Raw genomic sequence first — 22705 nt, forward strand, 5'->3', positions numbered from 1 at the left:
TTCTTCAATTCAAGCTAGGAGGCCTTTTCAGATGGTTCTGCAACATTGCAGCATAACAATGCGAGAGCAAATGTCTTAAGAACTTGCTTTCTCTGTGCTGCCCTCCCTTGAGATGGATGCAATCTCCAATAATGTTTTGTTATTTATTTAATTTAAAATATTGGAGTCTGTTGATACAGAGGTTAAGCAGATGGTGTTAGCAGAAAGTGTAAGGGAAGTCTCTCATTGCTCCCACTTAACATTATCTGGCTGTTTGCTCATGCAAAGGGGAATACTGAATATATATTTTTATTTACACAAGACTGCTTCTTGGTAATGTGTACTGAGGCATATTTCTAAAAAACAGACTTGGCATCCCTCATTGTACCTTTCCATGCGGTCCACCGCGAGAAGAAAAGAACACGTTTTCTAGGTTCTGAGATGGGGGGCAGATCTAGGAAGGTCTTTCAGCAGACTGGGTGAGAGATACAACTGTTTCCCTCATTTCCCTTCCTCCTCCTTCCAAATGAGCTTTATTCACAGGACTCAGCCATACAGCTGCAAATAAAACATTTTAAGTGTGTTTTAAGTGCAATATACAATGTGACACTAGATGCCAGTGGTGAGCCTTATGGAAAATTCAATGTATTATTAAAAATGCTTTAAAAAAGCATTTTAAGAACATTTTTTATGTGTGTAGATTTCACCACAGTCTCTACTTGGGTGTCCCATGTTGGACAGTTGCTGAAGGGGCAGTGAGATAATGGGTCTATCTTTCGACCAAAACCCTGGACTGGCTGTCTAAATCAGGTTGAAGAATCCAGTGTGTGGGTATGGTAACACATTTTGGGTTTCCCACTTGACAGCCTTTTCCTGTAGTTGGGAGAACTCTAGGACAACCTAACCTGCACCCCAAACTTGTTTTATGTAGCTCCCGACATCCCCGATACCGCTCTACTCATTTATCACAGTTCCTACCTTCCTGTTCATCGCCTCATTTTTCCTGGTCTTCTTAAGTGTGTTTCCCCACTTTCTATACAGTTTGAAAATAATTGGAAGGGATAATGTTTTATTTGATAAAAATACTCAGACATGGTACAATTACCTCTTCCCTGATTGTATGGCTTGGGGAAAAGCTGCCCACGGACAAATTTGATAGGCTTATATATGTAGTTGTGAGTATATAGTAAGTGCACTAAAGCAACAAAGCAATTACTTTCATTTGTTTTCCTGAACAGTTACTGTATTGGCCTGTCATACTTGACACACAAAATAAAACCCCTCTGTGTAGATATTTGAGAGAAATGATCCCAGTGGGTTTACTTTTCAGTTGACCTGCATAGTACTGGGAATTATAATCTGAGAAAGCCAAGATGAAAATTGAGGCAGGGTGGTCTTTAATTCCACATTAGTTGATTCCAAACCAACTCCATCCATCATCCAGCTTTGACAGAATGCTGCTCCTATTGGTTGGAATGCTGCTGCTAACAGATAAAAAGGCTGCTTATGCTATCTGTCCTTAGACTGTAATAATATCACAGGATCATAGAAAGTGTTGCCCCTTGTGCCGTTAGGTCCCTGACTGTTAGGTCCAGTCGTGGACGACACTGGGGTGGTGGTGTTCATCTCACTGGCCGAGGGAGCCGGCGTACAGCTTCCGGGTCATGTGGCCAGCATGACTAAGCCGCTTCTGGCAAACCAGAGAAGTGCATGGAAACGCTGTTTACCTTCCCGCCGGAGTGGTACCTATTTATCTACTTGCACTTTGATGTGCTTTCAAACTGCTAGGTTGGCAGGAGCAGGAACCAAGCAATGGGAGCTCACCCCATCACGGGGATTCAAACTGCCAACCTACTGATCGGCAAGCCCTAGGCTCTATGGTTTAGACCACAGCGCTACTCGCATCCCTTGTGCTGTTTTACTTGGTCCTAATAATGGCATTCTCCTACAGTTGACTTTTGGATTTGCTCTTTTAAGGGGATTTTCTCTCCCCCCCCCCCTCGTTTGCATTTCTGGCTTGGGAAAGGAAGATGAAGTGGAAATTTCCCCTCCCTCCACTCTAGGCTCAAAACAGAGGAAGAAGAATGGGGAATTTCATAGATAATATCTTTGTCACGTTTGCTGGAATGCCTTTGTTAACTCTGCAGAAGCAGCTGGAGGAACATGTTTTGATAATGTAGTTCCTGGTATATAATGCAGCTTTCATCACTGTAGGCTAGATAGAAAACGACAGGAAGGGCCTGTGTAACCCAAGTGGATCTCCCCCCCCCCCGCCTTTATCTATGGCTTGGCTGTATCTAATTATTCACAAAGTATTCTTGTATACCTGTTTCAGCATATAGAGAGTATTTGTGCTTTTCATGGTGAAGATTTTTTTTTAAAAAACCCACCACCACCAAACCACCATCCAGCGTTGCAGCTGTATCTGCATTTGTACCTACCCACATGCACATACATAGTCCAGTACTTAGTAAGAAGAACTAAGGGCTTTGTTGAATGAAATATCTGGGCAGGTTTGTATGTTCCTAGGCCATTTAGGACCATAAAGGTTAAGAGCAGAACATTGAATCAGGTCTGGAAGCAAATTGGCAATTAGTGTAGCTGGAACAACACTAAGATGATATATTTGGGATACTTCTCCACCCCCCCCCTTGACCAATTGAACCAATTTAAGCTTTTGAACAGTCTTCAAAGACAACACCATGTACAGCACATTACAATAATCTTATTTGGATGTAACCAGAGCATGAATGATCACGGCCAGGCCCAATTTCCTAAGGAAGGAACTCAGCTGGAACACTCCCTGAAGCTGCCAAAAAGGGGTCATCTGGGCAACCAGGAGCAGGGCTGGATCCAGAAGTTCTCGCAAGCTGTGTACCTGTTTCGAACACCCAGTGCAGGGTTAGAGAAGCCCCCAGTACTTCCTCCCTGCCTGGATTAAGTTTTAGCTTTTTCTACTCTCACCTAGTCCCATCACTGGTCTCAAGCGCTAGCTCAGAAAGTGTGCTCAGAACCATTATTGTGTCCCAAGTTGTATACCATCAACTGGTCATAGTGGGATGTTGAGGACTCTACTGTCTTCCCAGATGGCTGGAATGAAATTACTCAAGACAACACTGTCCAGTTGCAATGTGTAGGGGTGGTGGTGGTGAAATGGCAGTTCACCATTATAGCATTGCTAATGTGAGTTCTTTCCAGTGATGTGGACTTTCTGGGAATTTTTGAATGGGAAAATGAATGATGAAAGGGCCGTCATTATGCAAAGCAGGGTAATTTGCATACAGTAATTTGCATCATGAAACCTAAAAGTTTACGATGCCCTAGAGAGTATTCTAATACAGCATGCTTAGTTTACTTGTATTAAAAAACAACACTTGAGCAGTGCCAAACTTGCCTAATACTGTGCTTGCAATTGGTATCCATTTGTTGTTATTGATGAATTCAAGAAATGGGAAACTTACCCAAATGTTCCAGTGCCCCCCCCATCTCCTCTTAAATGAAGAGCTGAGCAGTGTCAGTCTGGAAGAAGGGGGCATCTGGAAGATATGTGAGGCAGTTGTTTCATCTGCTGTAGAGTCCAGAGACCAGAGTATTCACAGAGCATCCTGTTCCTATCTGCTGGAAAGTGTCTGCAAAACAGTTGTGTCCATCATATGCCAAAGTCAAGCCATTGTTGGTTTTACCGTCACCTAAAATTCCTATTTTAAATTAATAATCAAAATTTTAAAATACACAGTAAAAGTAGTGGGTATTATGATTTATTGTGTTTGCTGAGCATGGAGAAGCTATCCAAAAAACTCACTGTAAAAAAAACAGAAGTAACATCAAAGTTGATGCACTTGATTTGATTTCAGCCCCTTCTCTCTGGCTTTGGTATGGCGGTTCAACTTCCGTTGACTAGCACCAGATCTTGCAGAATGCTGTAACTTTGGTTTGGATACATTGGGCATTCCATTAATGTCTCCTTTTGATTTAGATCCCCCCCATTCAGGATTAGAACATGGTTTTGCCCTATGTATGTATATTTGTGTATACTTTCCTTTCTATTTGTGTGCACGTTGACTCGGCTCCAAATTCCCTTCCCATTTTAGCATCCAAAAGAGCTGCTATTTATTACCAGTGATGGTGATCAGAGTCTAGACACCTCTGCATAATAATATTTATTATGGTCTATTGTTTTGGCTATTAGGTGGATCCTGAGAGCTTGCCTCTCTGGCTTTCTTTTTCCTTTGTTTCTCCTTTTGCTATTCCACTAGCAGCATTGTCCTACTCCCGTTCAATATTTGGGAAGGCATGTGTGTATTTGTGCCAGCCTTTCTGATTTCATTCGCACTCAGGCAGGGTATTCTTGGCTGCTTGATTCTTCCTTCTTTTCCCCGGCTTGCCGGCTCCCAGTCATGTAGCATGTTTAGCCTTTTGTTACTTTTGCAATAAAATAAAATAAAATAAAATGGGTTTGTGTGTGTCTTTAATGCTTTTCTTCCTAGCTCAGATTCACAAGATTCTAACAGTGTTTGGTGGGTGGAGGAGAAAAGAGGAACTCTGTATTCCCTGCTGCCCTGTCCCTCGAAGAAATTAAGCAGGGCAGGTTGGCCCCATTTAGCTTGCTTGGCTGCTGCAGTATTTATAACCCTCCCAGGCTGAGCTCATACATTCCAGTCTCCTCCTCCTCAGCCTGGTTATTCCTTTTCTCTGCTTTCCCCTTCTCTGTAAATAAATAAAAGGGCTGAGACCTTCCCAGCATACATCTGTTTATTTCTCTCCCCGCCCCGCCCGCCCCCCAGCCCGCTTCCCTCCCTCTCTGTCTCTGTGATGCGACATTGGAGAGAAGCATAAATCGTCACCCCCCCCCCCACCTTCCTGGTGTGCGCATGAGCACACAGCTCCCTTTTCGCAACAACCGCCATCTGTTTAGATTTCCAGGAGGTTGTCCTTGTCAGTCAAGCAGCCTGTGATGCTGGCTTGGCATGCACGCAAATGTGGCAGTGGGGTGTGTGTGTGTGTGTGTGTGTGTGTGTGTCACTGGGTGCTGGTGCTGAGAATGTCCCTGGCATTTGCCTGTGCCTTCCCGGCCTTCTGTGGTCCTGTAGCAGTCTGCATTCTTAGCTCTTTTTAAGCAGTGCTGGCCGCGTTGGCTCCCTTTGCTGTGCCTAATTCAAGGGAGGAAGGTTGGCCATGAGAAAAGATGCCACAGATTGGCTTTGTTTATGTAAAATCTGATCTGTGGGCTGCTAGCAAGCCCTATTGTTTGGAGCTGGAGGTGGGGGAAATAACATTCTCCTTTGGAATGTGGTCTGCACTGGGAAGTGTAATGAAGGATTCCAGCCTTCTGGGCTCTTGATAGGTTTGCAGGCTCAGGGCACATCTTTTGCCGCTTGATGTGTTGGTTCTGCTTGCTGCGTTTCTCCAAGGGGAAAGTTGCAGCATACCCACATACTGAAACTCAAAACTTCAGAGGCCCTGGCAGTGAGTGTCTGCGATGCGGGTGCTAATCAGGTTGCCATCTCTGGCATCGCTCTTGTTATGCTGAATTTTTTTGGGGGGTGGGGTGGGGATTGTTTTCAGATGAACACTTGCAGAAGTGTTAGTCCCTTTATATCTGTAATTAAAGTTACTATAGTTTGTAACTTTTTTCTCTTATACACACACATCCTTTAGTGCGCAACTAGCTTTTTATTTCCGTTGCCTGGTTGAAGCCACTTGCGCAAATAGAAGACTGACGCTCCCAAGTTAGCCTGACCAAAGATTAAATTTTCTATACTTTCTCAAATGCAGGCCCTGGTGGGGGCCAGTTGATGGGATGACTGAGACCCAAGGGAGTGGGGGGCAGATATAATAGAGAAGAGATGATAGTGGGCAACTGCCCCTAAAAGGAATTGAACCACCCATTATTTGAGAAGAGAAATGCTTGCCCCTGCCGCTTGGAACAGGTGACAAGAAGGACCATCCCAGATTGGATTTGATTGCTGACTCTCCTGTTTTACCTGTACAGGGGCCACAGGTAATGGTTTGAGAATCACTGGCCTGTTTTCATAGAATTATAGAATTGTAGAGTTGGAAGGGACCCTGAGGATCATCTCATCCAGCCCCCCGCAATGCTGGAAAATGCAGCTGCCCCATACAGGGATTGAACCTGCAACTGTGGCATTATCAGCACCATGCACTAACCAACTGAGCTATCCAGGAAGAAGTGTGAGGCCAGCTTCTTGACCCTGAGGAAGTGTTGAGTGTTGCTAAATGGGGATGAGCCTTCCAAATAATTTGGGGCTGAGAAGTGGAATACTGTCTGCTTCCCTTCAGTTTCTGCCATGTAAACAGCTCAGTGGATTGTGTACCCTTTGGAGGATTTGGTTTGGATAGTAGATCTTTAACAAGTGGTTGACATTGCAGTCGCGGTAGTGTTTCTGTGGCTGCCTCTTAGCATGCACTATTGAATAGTAAGACGTGGCGTGTTAGTCATTGCAAGCAGGGATGACATGTCTTCGCATGTAGATCACGGAGCCCCATTTAAAGTGACACAGATCCTGCCAGGCCATCTGGCTGTGTCCTGAGCATGATGTCATCTTTCTTAATCTGAACCCTACATAGATACAGCTAAAGCAAATGGAGCCCTCTGTTTAGAAACAGGGAAGGCTTGATAACACATCTTCTGAATGTTTTTGGTGCTTTGCCATGCATGTGTGTACAGTGCTACACATACTTGCAGGTAAATAGATACGCATACACACATTTGATTCCCTGCATTCTGCTCCATGGAAATATTCAGGAGCAGGCACCAAACTTTTAAAGTAGAAATCATTTCTCCAGATGAAAACAAAGTCAAACTTTTATAAGCCCACCTACACATTTGTTTGCTTATGGATATGTGTGTAAGATATGTACACACATAAAATAAACACATGCGTTCGTGAGTGTTATTTTCCATGATTATATTTGACAATAAGTAAACAAAACGAAATGAAACATGATAGTGCAATAAACATTAAATTGGGGAGGTATATGTGTGCTTTTCTTTCACTACACATAGAGAACATCTAAATGGGAATCAGATAACATGAAACTTGCTGGATTCTTTTACAAGACGATTTTGAATCTCTCCAGTGCATTTTCTATGCTCTCAACCTAATCCAAAGCATATTTACTTGTCCCATTGAGTTTAGTGGAACAAGCTGCCAGGTTAGTGTGTATAGGATTACAGATTCTCTCTCTACAGATGGTGAGTATTGCATTATAATATCTCCTTCTTTCCTATCCTGAGACTCGACCCAAAGAAACCAACATGATAATAAGATATATTAATGCTAGAAAGTAAGATATTGGTGGTCCATTTTCCAAAATACTGGTCATCTTTGGATAGAATCACAATAAAAAATATTTTAGCTTCTGTAGATAATCTAGGCTAGAAGAACAGAGACTGGTCTCTTTCCTCCTTCTCCACAGTTTGTTTAGTTTACTTGTAAGTATCCTGTGTTTCTGTGACGGCTACAAAGGAAGGCCGCTGGCATTTTAGAACTGGGCTTTGTCTTCTTTCAGACAAGTTGTGCAATTTGCTCAATCCCTTTCAGGTTGGTGAGAAGGAAAACCAAGAAGGGTGAGTAAAGATGCTTAGTTCTTCAGCTTGATCTGTTTACCCTGAAAGAAGTCCTCAAAGTTACCAATGCTAAAAATAAGGTGGTAGCTACAGGCACCTTCTAGTGTATCCTGTTGAAAGGAAGCAGTGAGTGATGGGCTTGACTGATGGGTGACTTAAACTGTCATGAGATGATGAACAGGGCAGAAGTCGGGAGGATGTTTAGGGAGCCTGACTTAACACTGCCTTAGATTTTATTGAAAAATAATGGGTGAGTGGGAAAGCACTGTTGAATATGCCATTCAGAAATATTGGCAAAGACCAAAGGGGTGTGTGTGTAATGCTTGTGATTCAGACATAATAAACAGTGAAAGGTATTTATCTTCTTAGCATTTTAACAACCAAATCCAGAAGACATTATTTCTGAAATGCCAAGGAAGATAGGGAAAGTTTGCAAGATATTCTCTTGTAACCAGTGCATGATTTACTTCTGTGGCATAGGATAGAATTTGATGTTTATTTCCCACCTAATATCTTTTTAGAACTTCAGGTCTAAGATTGCCTGCTCTCACTGTCTCCAGCTGGTAGAAATACGGTTGTACAGTTTGTTCTGGCTTACAATTTTTAATGTTGAACTGTAGAATGTTTTGGAAAAAAGGTGCTTTTTCCGGAGGAAGAGATGCTGTTTGTGAGGACAGACACCTGTTTTTCTGCACTTCCATTTCCCTACATTTCATTCATTTCTAAGCTTGATGCTCTTTCAGTACCTGCTGCATGCAAACAACAAATCCCAGTAAATCCTCAATAAAATCTCAGCGAAGGGGAAAACTGGGACATGTGGTTTCTTCCAGTACTTTGTACAAAACTACACTTCCCACAATGCTCTGATTTTTCATGTGAGATTTTATCTTCCATGTTTTAAGGCTGTGTCCTTTTTTATTTCTGATATTTATAGATTGTTGTATAACTGGGTTCTCGGGGCATCTTCATTAGAGTAAAAAGTTCAGCACAACATATAATGCATGCAGTTAAAAAAAAAAGGAACATAAAAATATACAACAGTGATAAAATAAATGAAAGCTATTGCTGATAAAGACGCCTGAGAAAATAAAAAGGCAATTTGCTTGGCATCAGAATTGCATCAGCTGGGCATGTCGAGTGCAGCTTAATGGGACACAGTTGTGGGCAGCCTGAGGAAGTGCCATCTACCTTGGGCCTGCCTATCAAAAGCAAGTCCTATAGTGAGAGACTAGGGTGGTGTTCACAGTTTCCAGGAACGTTTTATAGGTGAGCTGAGAGTTTGTTTGAACCCTGGGTGAGAACCTGGAGGCTGAGAGGGAAGGTGTGTCAGAAGGAAAATGAATTGATACAGATAGATAGATAGGTAGATAGATTAGTAACTTCATATTAATGTAACTTTTTTATGTGTAACTTGTTTTTGTAATATTTTGTTTTAAATTGGCTTTTTTCTTTTTTGTACACTGCTTAGAGCTATTTTAATATACGAAGCGGTATAGAAATTAAATAATCAAGTGCGGTTTCTGGTGACCCTCTTTACAGAAGGATTTCACAAATGTGGTGCCACCACCCAAAAGGCCGTTTGTGGTTCCCCAAAATACCTCACCTAAAAAGGGGCCTCCAAATATGATCTTACGGTTTGGATTGCTGCATACCTAAGGAGGCTTTCAGATACTCTTGTTGTTGTTGTTGTTGTTGTTGTTGTTGTTGTTGTTAGAGTTAGATTTAGTGCCACTTGCCATTAAATTGCCATGCTGCGGTACCCTTTCTTTCAAGACCTATGAAATATCAGGGCTTCAGAGTTTAAAACAAGGAATGAGGATTAAAAACTTGCAAATAAATACCTTTCAAGTAATGGAATGAGGAGAGAGAAACATTGAAAAATCAGCCTTCGATGCTGGCAGACAGGTCAGCAGTATCCCTTCTGTTTCTATGTTACCATCTAGTACTAATTAAGAATGCAGGTGGGGGACAACATTTTGGAACATTCTGTGGTCTGTTGTTGTTTTTAAAAGTCCTTGCAAAGTTGTTGTTTTTTAACCTGTACATGGGCAGGGGTTGGTGTTCTGGCCTAAGCCAATCATCTGTTCTGCTCTAGTTTTCTACAGGCAGAGGGGATTTTAAAAACAACAACCCAAAAACCAACAACCTAGGTTCAGCCTTGGATACTAACTGGGCTGTAGAAAATTGCTCAGGTGCTGTGGGGAAATCCAGCTGGGATTAAATATTATGAGTCCTCATTCAGGGTTTTTCTTTTTTCATGCAATTCCAGTGTGGAATAATGATTCCCAGATATTGCAACAGCTGCCAGAGTCTTAGAACTCCACGGCTGCTATGATTTGCATCTTTCTTGTCTTGAGTCTCAGTTGTGGTTTGCTTCTGTTTCACTCCGGCCACATCTGCTTTAAGTGGCTGTTCATTGTTAGCAAGCTGAAACTTTAAAGTTTTGTGTTTGTAGCCATTGTAGAAATTGAATCCAATGCTGTTTCTAATAAAGATGGTCTTTTTCTTTTCTTTTTTTAGTGTGGCAGAACATATAGCAGTGGAGAGGCATTGGTAGAATGTGTGCTGTGTATGTCAAAGGCCCTGGATTTGATCCCTGACACCTGCAGTGTTAAAGGACCGTGAATAGCAGATCTTTGACCTGAACATGCTAAGGTCAAGACTTGATGCTGACAGTACCAGCCTAGGAAAGCCAGTTGTTTGGCTTAGTAAAAGAGCAACTCTGTATTCTTAGAAAGAGAGAAGGGATGAACTTAGAATAGCCACCACACTCTCCTAGAGGGGAGGAAAGGACAGTGTAGAGGAAATGGTGGTGATGGTGGAGGAACTTACTTGGCAGAAATAGCAATACTTTGACTTAAAGTGTGTTGGTTAAAATCGAAGCTGATAAGAGCTGCTTCTTCATAATTTGTCATTAAAAAACACCAGATTTTAGTTAGGGTTATGAAAAGCTTCTTAATCTCTTCTGCCTGTCCCCATCCTCCAAGCATCCTGCTTCTTGATGGGCAATATCTGCACATCACTTGTCCACACCTGCCCATCTTGGATGCTTTTATCTGTCTGATTGCTATCTGCGAACATAAAGGACACAAAGTGCAGTAAAAGATATTGATAAAACGATGAAATCACAACAAGATTTAAAGTGGGATGGCATGGAAATGTACAACACTAAATTTGCATTTCACATTTCTCCAATTTGTATAATAATAATAAATGACTCTGCTAGCCTGCCTGACCTTTCTCTGAAGAGTTCTACAAATGTGGCAAACACTGATGTGAGGTGGGAAAACATCCACAGAAAAAAATCTAGTACTTCATTTTTCCATGGAAAAACATCCGTTTCATAAGTTCACCAGTAGCAATGAATGGATGCCAATTTCAAGCAGGGCAGTTTAAAAGTGTTTAGCTTTGTTTATGAAATACAAATGAAACTAAACATTATGAATTAGGTCATTCTCCAAAGCAGGGTTCTCTCTCTCTCTCTCTCTCTCTCTCTCTCTCTCACACACACACACACACACACACAGTGCTGCTGCTACATATACACCACAACTTCACTGTAAATTCCCTTGAGACTATTTTTCATAGTAGTCGATAAGAAATTCTAACCTAGTCAATACTCCATATTAGAATGCTTCTTTCAAGCCTAATTTTGAGAGGTGGGGTGCTCCCTGTTGGCACCAGAGAAGCCTCTGGGTGTGGTGCCATGTTGGTGACCCCTGCTCTTGGCCACCAGAAAGTTTTCCAGTGCAAATGGAAACTTTCTCAATGCAGATGGAATTCACCCATTTAAAATGTTTCGGAAAAGCCACATCACCAACTACCAAGACTGGCCTCTACTCCAAGATGTAGCTAAATTCTGTCACAATGATGATGGTACCCCAGAGCAAGGCCTGTCTGATAAACCTAAGTAACTGTGTAAATCTGGTGTGGTGTGAGAGAGCCTGTTGGATTGTCCCCCGCATTTCTCTCAGGACAGATCTCACAAAGACAATAAGAGAAACGAAAAGAGGAGGGATAAAAAGAAAACCCCTTGGAGAAATGCAGAAGACAATCTTAACAGGCTCACTCACACTACACAGGTCTTTCTTTCAGGTAGATGACAGCCATACTTGATGAGGTGCTTAAAACACACACACACACACACACACACACCCTTCTAAAATAGTTGTTTATAAATGTAGGCATGTGAATGTCTCTCCTGCTCGTAATGTTATATTGTAGAGTCAAGGGCCAGAAGTGTACATGCAAGTGTTTCTGTTGTATAATATTTACTTCCGTATGTTTTCATGTTAGGATGGCATTTATCCCCTTCAGGAAACCTTTGGTTAGGCAGCCCTCAAGCAAAAATCAAGCAACCTTTGACTGATTTGATTGGGCATGGGTAGTATGCCTCTCATTTTAAGCAGGGAAGATCCACCTTTGCTGAGTCATTGAAGGAAAGGGTGTTGGGAGTTGTTCATATAGTGTACACATTCACAACTTCCTTCTACATAGTGAATGTCTCTTTCCAGTTTGTGGCTTAGGTGCGTTCGTGCAGGGGTAGGCAACCTAAGGCCCAGGGGCCAGATGTGGCCCATTCGCCTTCTCAATCCGGCCCGCGGACAGTCCGGGAATCAGCGTGTTTTTAAATGAGTAGAATGTGTCCTATTATTTTAAATGCAACTCTGGGTTATTTGTGGGGCATAGGAATTCATTCATTTTTTTCCCCTTCAACATATAGTCTGACTCACCACATGATCTGAGGGACGGTGGACCGGCCCATGGCTGAAAAAGGTTGCTGACCCCTGCGTTAGTGTAGTGTCACTGCTGCTTGGTTTCGGACAAATACCTTGATCCCATTTTGTATTTTGTCACTTCACCCACCCTATTCTTCTGTATTAGGTGTAGGACAATAAGCTGTCCTTCTGCTTTGAAATAGGGACCTAGCTTCACATGACTAATCAATTAGTGCTGCGCCAAATGTTCTCCCAACGTTTTTGGCGTAAAATGGGGACTTTTTCACACCCACCCACAAAATGTTCCCTGAAAACTCCCTAAGTGCTTATTTGTGTCTGTTTGCTGCCCTTTTCAGCAAAAGTGTGATTTTTAAAAATTACATTTCTTCTTGCTAGCTCTGTGATTCTAGCCAATCGCAGATTGCATAGCCAGTGTTAAGACACTATGTAGCCAATCAGGTTTGCCATTGTGATTATGTCACTGGAGACAGAAATCATTGCCCTGTGCTGAATGGGGGTCAGGGAGGAATACTACGGACACTTTTTCCCCTTCCTGTTCTGGAGCACCCTAGTTTGCCAAAGGTGTATGTGCACTTTTTTTTCAGGGGGCAGAAATGCTTGCAAAGAGTGCCCCTTCCCCAGTTTCAACTCTGTCCTGTTGTCATTGTGATGCCTTTCACACATGCTGTTTTTAACGAACACAGTTCCTAAGAGTAAAAGTCTCCCCTGTATTTGTTGCTATTAAGGCATTTCTCTCTCTCCCCTCTGTACTTCCATTCTAGAAATTTCCATTCCATTTATGGAAGAGAGCTACAGGGGTGATTTAAAGTGTAGAACAGCCTTCCCCTACTTAATACCCTCCAGATCAGGCTCAAACTCGGCCCTCCAGATGTTTTGAGACTACAGTTCCCATCATCCCTGACCACTGGCCCTGCTAGCTAGGGATCATGGGAGTTGTAGGCCAAAAACATCTGGAGGGCCAGTTTTGAGGAAGCCTGTGCCAGATCATGTTGAACTCCAAATCAGCCCTAGTTAGCATGGCTTACGATCAGGCATGGTGGGAGTTGTAGTACAAAACAACTAGAGGGGGCATCATGTTGAGGAAACCTGAAGTTTGAGAAGGCTGAAAATGGCTCAAGGGCAAATGTTTCTGTTGGGGTTTGGGGGCGAAACTATAACAGCATATTGACATTGCATAGGAATATGTATAGGGAGCAGGGTAGGCTCCTAATGTTTTAAAAGAGCTCATCCATGGAATAAACAGGCTAGAGAGGCTGTGAAGTCTATAAATTTGTAAAAGCAATTTGGACATGTGTCTGATGTAGATGCTTTAGAGTCGTAGGGTATTTTGCTGTGGAGCGGGAATCTGGGCGATCTGACCAATTGGAATCAGAGATGGAATGCAGCCATCTTTTATGGCAGCCAACCTGGGGCCCTCCAGATGTGCGTGGGGGACCATAATGATTCGTGATGGTTGAGTCCTGTCCCCGTCCCCCTTTTCTAAAGCCAAGGTACAAATAAGAAAGAAGTGGCAAGAATGGGTGACTCACAAACTGGGGCAACGTGTGTCCATCCACTCGTTGACACAGAATGCTTCTTTCCCTCTTTTTTCCAGGAGGCGAAGGTCAGAATGGCGGTGGGCAGCAGACAGAGCAGCCATTGTCAGCCGCTGGAACTGGCTTCAAGCGCACGTCTCGGATCTAGAGTACCGAATCCGGCAGCAAACGGATATTTACAAGCAGATCCGAGCCAATAAGGTAAGGGAAGTAAAAGGATACGTCTTCACCTGCGGGTATTTAGACCCTGCTCCTGAAAAAATATTTCCTCAAGTGTTTCCCTTTTGCATTACACGTTTAAAAGGCAAAGTAATACCTTTGATATTGGGTCATGATTGTATGACTTAATCTGGCGTGGTGTATGAATGCTGATTAAAGGCAGCAGCAGAAGCTGGCGGATGTAAGTCAAAGTTGCTTACGTACCTTTTAAAAAAAAAGCCACTAGTGCTTTATATTCCTCTTGGGTAACCACATTTTTAGCACGTTCCACATTTATAAAGCACATAATATTGAAGGCTGTACTGGTTTACATTAGGAAACTGTAGACTAGTTCACGGTATCCCAAGTATATCAATGCAAAACAGCTCAAGTCATTCGGGGCCAGCTGATGTGGCCTGAAATCTTTTAATTATTTCACATCAAATCCAAAAGCATGATTTTAGTCCTCGGAGTGGGAAAGCGATCTATCATTTCATCCACCGCAGATGTGCAACAGTTTGAAAACACGAGTTGGGGATACAGAAATAGATGGTGCTGGGGTTTGAAGAGTTGATTCACACATAGCCCTATCAGTATTTGTATCAGAAGACTGAATTTCTCAAGCATTCCTAGCTTGGACTGATGCATCCCTGTATCCCGGATCTCTCTTTGCAACTGCCCATCCTATAATATTGTACCGGTTTAGCCAATATTTCTGGTTCCTCGTGGCCTCTGTGTGTTGCAAAAAAATAAAGTAAGATTGGCACATAGGGACCCAACCACATCCATAACGGCAAAGCATCCTTTTCCATCTGTGCCTTGGAAAATATCCTCCCTGGTCCTGTTCATCTGAGAGGCTTGGGATTTGAGCTACAGCTGTGCTTGTGATAGCTGCATTCTGCACAACAGAGAGGACTATGCAAGAGCAAACATGGACCGAAGACTGGCAACAGTCCAATTCCAGCTTTTATGGCTTCATCAGATTGGCAAAAGAACTGGGAACCGTGCAGAGAGCAAAGGCAGGAAGCATTACTTTGGTGAAATACTCTGTGGGTGGTGGTGCATGTGAGTCTTGTGTAAATGGTCCCAGGGCAGACATAAACCCGAGCCCTGAACAGGAGGAGCAGTGTTGGAAATGCACTCTGCTAGATGAGAATTCTAGGCTGCTTCTGCATTTGCTAAATAATGCTTGTTCCAAAATGGTCACCTGTGCCAAAGTAGCAAGGCTGTGGACATTCCATATCTTTATATTTTGTATTTTTGTATTTTATTTTGTCACTACAAAAAATGGTCTCAGAGCTACTCAGTTTTTAAAAAATTTTTAAGTATACAGTACCAAATTTAAAACACACAAGATTAAAAAAACATTATTAGCTATAAATACCTCCTGGGATTTGCTTGCCATTTTGTGTGCTGTGGTTGCTCGTGTGGGTCAAGCATATTTGTACCGATGGGGGTGAAAACCCCTTCACCCAAATGCCTTACTACAAGAAGAAACACCTGCAGAGTTTGTTCTTATTGGCAATGGTGCCTGAGCAGGTACAAGTGAATTGCACATAGTTATTTGAGCCTGGGGTGCGAGTGCCGTCCCAGCTGCAGTTCCACTGTAGTAAAATAGGCAGGGCCTAGTTTAGGGGTCAGGATCATGGGGTACCTGCCGCAATGACACACACCTATACAAGGTGCCACTGGCAACTCATGGATCTTCATGTCCCGGTGGCTCCTGCTGCTGCTCTTTGCTGTTACTGCATGTTCATGTTATGCCCAGCATCAGCTCAGTTGATTGGAGCATGGTGCTGAAAACATCAAGGTCGCAGGTTCGATCCCCATATGGGATAGCAGCACATTCCTGCATTGCAGGAGTTGGACAAGCTGATCCTCAGGGGCTCTTCCAGCTTTGCAATTCTATGATTCACATGCTTTCTCCAGGTGTGCCAGGAATGAAGAGAAGGAGCAACATGCTCCAGTTGACTTGAGCTTTCACTCTACAGTCATACCTCGTGTTGCGTTTGCTTCATGATACGTTTTTTCAGGTCCCCCCCTCCCCCCCGGCGACCCGGAAGTACCAGAAAGGGTTAGTTCCAGGTTTCGCCGCATGTGCAGACGCACAAAATGACGTCATGCGCAGACATGGGGTGCCTTATGCTCATGTTGCGAATGGGACTCCGGAACAGATCCCATTCGCAACCAGAGGTACCACTGTACGTGGATGTGTAGATGGAGTCCAGGTGGGGTGGAAGCCAAGCAAATGGGTAGTGGGGTGACAGTGACAAGGTTTACGTGGCTGTCTCAGAGATAAAAAGGTAAAGCGAACCCTGACCGTTAGGTCCAGTCGTGACTGACTCTGGGGTTGCGGTGCTCATCTCGCTTTATTGGCCGAGGGAGTCTGTGTACAGCTTCTGGGTCATGTGGCCAGCATGACTAAGCTGCTTCTGGCGAACCAGAGCAGCGCACGGAAACGCCGTTTACCTTCCCGCCGGAGCGGTACCTATTTATCTACTTGCACTTTGACGTGCTTTTGAACTGCTAGGTTGGCAGGAGCAGGGACCCAACAACGGGAGCTCACCCCGTCGCGGGGATTCGAACCACCGACCTTCTGATTGTCAAGTCCTTAACCCATGTCCCAGAGATGTCTCAAAGATGAGGGCCCATTGATTAAGCTTGCAAAACCTGACCAGCCCTGAAAGTGGCAAACCCTAATGAGGCTTGCGTTTTAGGGTTGCAGGATTAGTGGAATATGAGCTGTAGATAACGTTGCACGCAGCAAGTGCTCCAGAAATGATAATGCCCGTTGTTTTTGTTGGAAGAGAATAGATCTGTGTAACTGAAGAGCTTGCCTATTTTATTTGTAAACACATGGCCCAAATAAAAGGCATTGCCTAGTTTTTTGTGTGTGTGTGTTGTTCTCGGATGCTGGCTGAGATTCTTAACCTGAAATGAAAGGTCCCTTTAAAACAAGTATGTCCTAGCATGCACAACTTGCATTCTGCAAGGGCTCATATATCCCTACCTGCCTATTGTATACCTCCCCTAATTTAAAGCTGGCTCAAGTTTATGAAGAAGAGACTCCCAAATCAGCCCAACATGTGGCTTGAGTTGATCTCTGCAAGAATGCCACCTGCTATTGTAAGGTAAACTTACAAGTCATGAGCCTTTAGCAGGAGCTGTGAAAGTGTCCCACATTCAAATTTTATAATAATTGGAGTCCCTGGGCACCCAGTTTCTACTTCCTGCTTGTTGTTTTATGCCCTGTGTGAGTGAGTTGGTGAGGATCCAGATATAGTCATAGTATGATATATTATGAAAAGGTTTATGCATTCTGCAGTGAAGACACGGTAGTTTAAGAAAGAAAGAAAGAAAAAACCAACGGCGGGGCTGTGGCCTCCAGAAAAATAATGATGTCAACTGAGCATATTTCTATTGGTTATGCATCTGGTTCTAAATTGGCTCGCATTTAAATAAGTTTACAATTTTTTTGGAGGCTGTTGAAAGAGGAACATTCTTTGATACTTGTCAGTAGTTTGGGAATCTGAAATGTAGAATAATAATATAACTCTTCTTTTGCCCTCTGTATGGACTCGCATGCCTATAGGTTCTGTCCTGGCACAGAGCCTCATTTGGGGAAATACACACACAAAGGGGTCGTGGCTCCTGCCGCCTTGCTTAGTTCTCCCTTGGCTGCCACTGCAGAAGCTTCAAGGGAACCTTTCCGTAGCAGAATACACCTTGGACGCTATCTTAGCTCTATGTAGGCTTAAGTCCTAAGTCTTATGGAAGATCCAGATTTAAAAGATGTGTGGATGTCAATTCCACTTTGCTCCTGTCCCTGAAGTTCTCCATCCCAAAAAGGAAAGTCAGGGTTTCTTATTGGAGAGACAAATCTGCTGACTTTGGATAAACAACGGAAAGCAAAGGCTGTGTTACATAAGCTGCCTTTTCATCAGCTGTTGTAGGCATCACAAAGAGCATGTGTCGGAACAATAAAGGAGAATGAAAAGGAGAATCTTGTTCTGGGGGCATTAAGCTAACTTAAACAAAACAAAAACCCCACCTTGATGCTTTCCTTCCCTCGCTCTCATCCCTTAAGCTCTCCATCATTTAGGCGCAAATTGGTGCAAGAATGGAGAAGGGACTGGTAGGAGAAAGTGGAGGAACTGATGTCTCTTGAGAAGCTTTGCAGATAAAGTGAAAGGGGAAAGAAGAAATTTCTTGGGAGTTGTGTGAAGGAGAAGCCGCCAGAGAAAGATGCCACTGAATTGCTCTTCCCTGTCTCTTTCAGGGCCTGATACTCCTTGGTGAGGCGCCTCCCTCTGACCCTTTATTAGGTGACTCATCCCACACTCTTAGTGCTGACGTCAAGCCGGAGCCCGGGATTGACAGACTGGTAAGTGCTGAGGGTGCTATAAGAGCTGGTCGGGCTCTTGCTCCTTCCTGTCCCCTGTTCCTCTGCTAGCATTATATTGCTCTGTCTACTTCTGTCATTCTCTTTGCTTTTAACAGATCCTTTGTTTGTACGCTGTGCAGGGGAAAAAACTATCCTGCATGCAGAGAAACAGAAGTAGGAAGGCTTTGGCTGTAGTGTGTGTGTGTGTGTGTGTGTGTGTGTGTGTGTGTGTCTATCTGTCTATCTATCTATCTATCTATCTATCTATCTATCTATCTATCTCCCTATCTCCCTATCTCCTGCTCTGTTGTTTTTGACCCAGCATTCAGGAAAATACCAATATGCATACTTTGCGTATCTATATAGAGAACTGCAGGAGCAGCCAAAACTTTGCAAGTACAGTGGTACCTCAGGATACATATGCTTCAGGTTACATACGCTTCAGGTTACAGACTCCACTAACCCAGAAATATTACCTCGGGTTAAGGACTTTGCTTCAGGATGAGAACAGAAATTGTGCAGCGGCAGCAGGAGGCCCCATTAGCTAAAGTGGTGTTTCAGGTTAAGAACAGTTTCAGGTTAAGAACAGACCTCCAGAACGAATTAAGTTCTTAACCCGAGGTACCACTGTACAAGTTTGCTGAGCCCAGAGCAGCACAGACTTCCAACATGGGGAGAAGCATGAAGCCTCTGGGTTCCATGCATGTTCCCGGATGACTTTGCCCTGTCTGCTTCTCCTTGTTCAGTGCCTTCTCCCTGTCCACAGATCTGTGCACGAAATCTATTTCCATATGCAGAATACGTTCACCACTTGCAAAACGTGGGAAAGACCAGTACATATTTCTGGGGATTTTGAAGGCATAGGCAAAATAAATTCCAGGGAAGGTTTTGAAGGGAAGTTCAGAAGCTAACAAACCCAAAGCACATCGGAAAATCCAGAAATCTCCAGGGTTCACTAATAGACTCTCAGTTTCAGATATGATTTTTTTCCCTCCTCTTAAAACCAAGGTTGTGGAAGCTGTAGCCTTCCGGACGTTGCTAAACTACAACTTCCATAATCCCTGTCATTGGGCCATGCCTGTTTTTCCTTCGTTGCCCACTGTTAGATTCTTGATTGAAACCAGCTTTTCAAAGGGGTAGGCACATTTCCTTAAGCAAGGATCAAGAACCTTTTTCAGTCCAGGGGCCACATTCCCTTCTGAGCAACCGGGGGGGGGGGGCGGCACATGCCACTGGCATGTGATGCTAAAGGCAAAAGTGGGCAGAGCAGCAAATATTACCTTCATACAGTAGTGGGCTAGTTTCTGCTCAGATAACCAAGCACCCCTCTCTATTCTCCATCTAGTTCAGGGTTTCCCAAACTTGGGTCTCCAGCTGTTTTTCGACTACAACTCCCATCATCCCTAGCTAGCCAGGACCAGTGGTTAGGGATGATGGGAATTGTAGTCCAAAAACAGCTGCTGTCCCAGGTTTGGGAAACACTGATCTGGTTAATCAAGAGGCATTAAGGACACATTCCACTCATTGAAAGCTGCAAGGTAGAGCCAGCTGAGAAGCAGAAGGCCTGAGGGCCTGTAGGGCTGCACTTGACTGCTGGGCCAGAGGTTCTCCACCCCATCCCCTAAAGCTTCCTCTTTTCTGGAATTTTATGGCTCCGAACAAGTGAATAATAACCCATTTCCAAGTGGGCGTGAATGGCTGTGTTTCTGTGACTCATACTTTCCACTTGTGGCTGCGCAGTGTCAACAAGAAGTTGGACACACACATTTCCCAGGATTTGTGCATGATTGTGAGCTCAGCGTTACATTTTACTGCATCACAGGGCCAGAGGCAGTTTTCAAAATTCCAGGGCATAAGAATCAAACTTCTATTTGTTTGTTTTAATGTTTTAGAATTTCTGTTTCTCCTTCCTGCAAAAACGAGGTCATTAAAAACCATATTTACGTTCACAGCAGAACCAGTGGTATATAACAGTAGATGGAACCATCTACAGTGTTAGTGTAACTAGGCAGTTTAAACGGCAGTGCAATTGACAAGAGAGAAGCAGCGAACTCTTGGAGCCAGAAGCACATTTATAGGACCAATGTGGCGCCAGGAATGGGCAGGGATATTGTATCCCACCTTTTCAGCTGTTGGCTCAGAGTAGTACACAAGAGTTCTTCAGCACGCTCCAAACTTGCTCTTGGCTAGGCCTAGACTGACCCAGATTCAGAGATGCAAGAGATGTTTCAGTTCAGTCTTTGGACGGAAATGTCAAGATTCCTAGGTGCTTTCATTTAAGCACGTGAATAACCCAGGAACCCAAGACCTTCCCAGCCATGCTAGAAGGGTAGAGGAGGGAAAGGGGAGCACTCTGGTGTGTGTGGCAGGGCCCATAGTCCATTGGGGAGAGCATTTACTTGGCATGCATACAGGCCCCAGGTTCATTCCCTGGCATTTTGGGTAGCAGAGCTGGGAGAGGCCTCTGCTTGAGGCCACGAAGAGGCCCTGCTAATCGGAGCAGATGAAAAAAATATATATGGCTCCAGTACAAGGCGGCTTTTTATTTCATAGCCTGGGAAAAGGTGGCAGGTGCTATGATAGGACCTCTCAGCTGCATTTGCCCAGGCAGTTTGCAGGGTGGTAACCGTCCACCTCTTTCCTTAGAGAGGACAGCAGTGATTGGCAAAGGGGTGTTGCTAATTGTGTGCTTCTGATCGCAGGCCATTAACATGCAGGTTGTCATTCGCACAATAATACATGCAGAATGCTAAGTACAAATGCAGGGCAGACTGCAGACTGTATTTGGCAGTGGAGCTGGATGTAATATACAGTTTTCTTAATCTGACAGTGCTGCTCTCCACTCTGGAGAAACGTGGACCAGCCCTTGTAATGCCTCTGCGATCCCTGGCTAGCAACTCGTGTTCACATTACCGGGTGATAGGGGGCCACCCCCAACCCCGCAGTCTGCTGTTTTAGGAGTCTAAGGGGGAGGCATGCTTCAGCTAAAAATTAGAAGTTGGGAGGGTGGATTTCATTAAGGGTCCCCCTGCATGTGTGTATAGACACACACACACACACACACACACACACACACACCAGTAATTGGAGGACTGCTGCTGCAATACAGCTATATAAAGGGATAAGGAGCTGCTTTATACAGAGTTGACTTGTTGACCCTTATTTAAACCTGTGGTCCTCTATATGGTGTTGGACCTGCTTTCATCAGCCTAGCCAAATGTCAGAGGTGATGTCTAGCAATATCTGGAGGGAAGTTCCCCAGCTCTTGTTTAAATTTTTTGTGCTTGTTACCTACGTAAGAATCTTTTAAAATGCGTGAAAAGAAAAGGAAGAGTAACACACTTTTACTTCTAAGCTGAGATGTGCAATCTCAGGATCAGCTTCAAGAGGGTTACATTTTTTTCCTAGGAAATTGCAGGGTGTGTTGTGATATGTCATGGGATGTGTGCATTGATACCTTCTGAGATGCCCTCAGCTGTGCAAGGCACCTTCTGTAAGAAAGCGACTGATCACATGATGAATAATAGAAAGCTAGACATTGAAAACAGGCAAACCTGCCTTGCTGCCTTTTGTTCCAAAGAAAACCTTCGCTTTTTAAGAGCATTTGTAAAGGTTGAAGGAAATTCTTCTTGGGCATCCCTGAGTCAGTGGGGCTTTGAAGTCACCAACCCATGTTCCAGCCTGTTACGTTCTGTGTTGTTTAAGAGGCAGAAATGCAGAAGTTGCAAAGACAATAATCTAAATGCCAAATAACTCTGGGTGATTTTTGCTGCCGTGGCATGTCAAGAGAACCAGGAGAAAAACGATATGTTGGCTATTTTGGAACTGTACAACTTTTGACACATTCCCCCCCTTCCTTCTCTACCCATAGGGCACATGCCTCTCCCATTCGTCAGAGAACCTTTGTTCATCTGTTGGCAATACCCCAGAGTCCCTACCTGCCAAAACTTGTGGAGTGCCGAGACCGGTCAATGGAGTTATTAACACGTAAGGCTCTTGCAGAGTGCATCCCCCCACCCCAAAGGGAGGGGGGAATTGAGATGATAATATATGCTCTAACATTTATGCTCCTCAGTGAGCATCCTCGGTTACGAATTGCCTCTTGATGTACTGCAGCTTGTGTGTTGAGTCAAAATCTTCCTGAAGTGTATAGCATTTATTCCGCACCGGTTTATACCTTTCCGAGAAACGTTGCACGGTCCAAATAGAACAGTTTATATCATTTGTTCCCAGCACCAGTCTGTACCTTTCCTAGAAACATTAACACAGCCCACGTTTA

At 43.8% G+C, this 22705-nt stretch overlaps 1 protein-coding gene across 4 annotated transcripts in view; it reads left to right on the top strand.

Annotated features, from left to right (window-relative positions):
* KANSL1 (KAT8 regulatory NSL complex subunit 1) overlaps positions 1-22705 on the top strand; it is a 133080-nt gene that overhangs the window by 82987 nt on the left and 27388 nt on the right. For all 4 annotated transcript variants that reach the window (XM_080978594.1, XM_080978596.1, XM_080978597.1 and 1 more), the window contains exons 3-5: positions 13904-14045; positions 18322-18426; positions 22298-22413. In XM_080978594.1, coding sequence (XP_080834720.1) covers positions 13904-14045; positions 18322-18426; positions 22298-22413 — 363 coding nt within the window. The remainder of the gene's footprint in view (positions 1-13903; positions 14046-18321; positions 18427-22297; positions 22414-22705) is intronic.

Source organism: Podarcis pityusensis, assembly GCF_964106645.2.
Source record: "Podarcis pityusensis genome assembly, chromosome: 13".
Lineage (NCBI taxonomy): Eukaryota > Metazoa > Chordata > Lepidosauria > Squamata > Lacertidae > Podarcis > Podarcis pityusensis.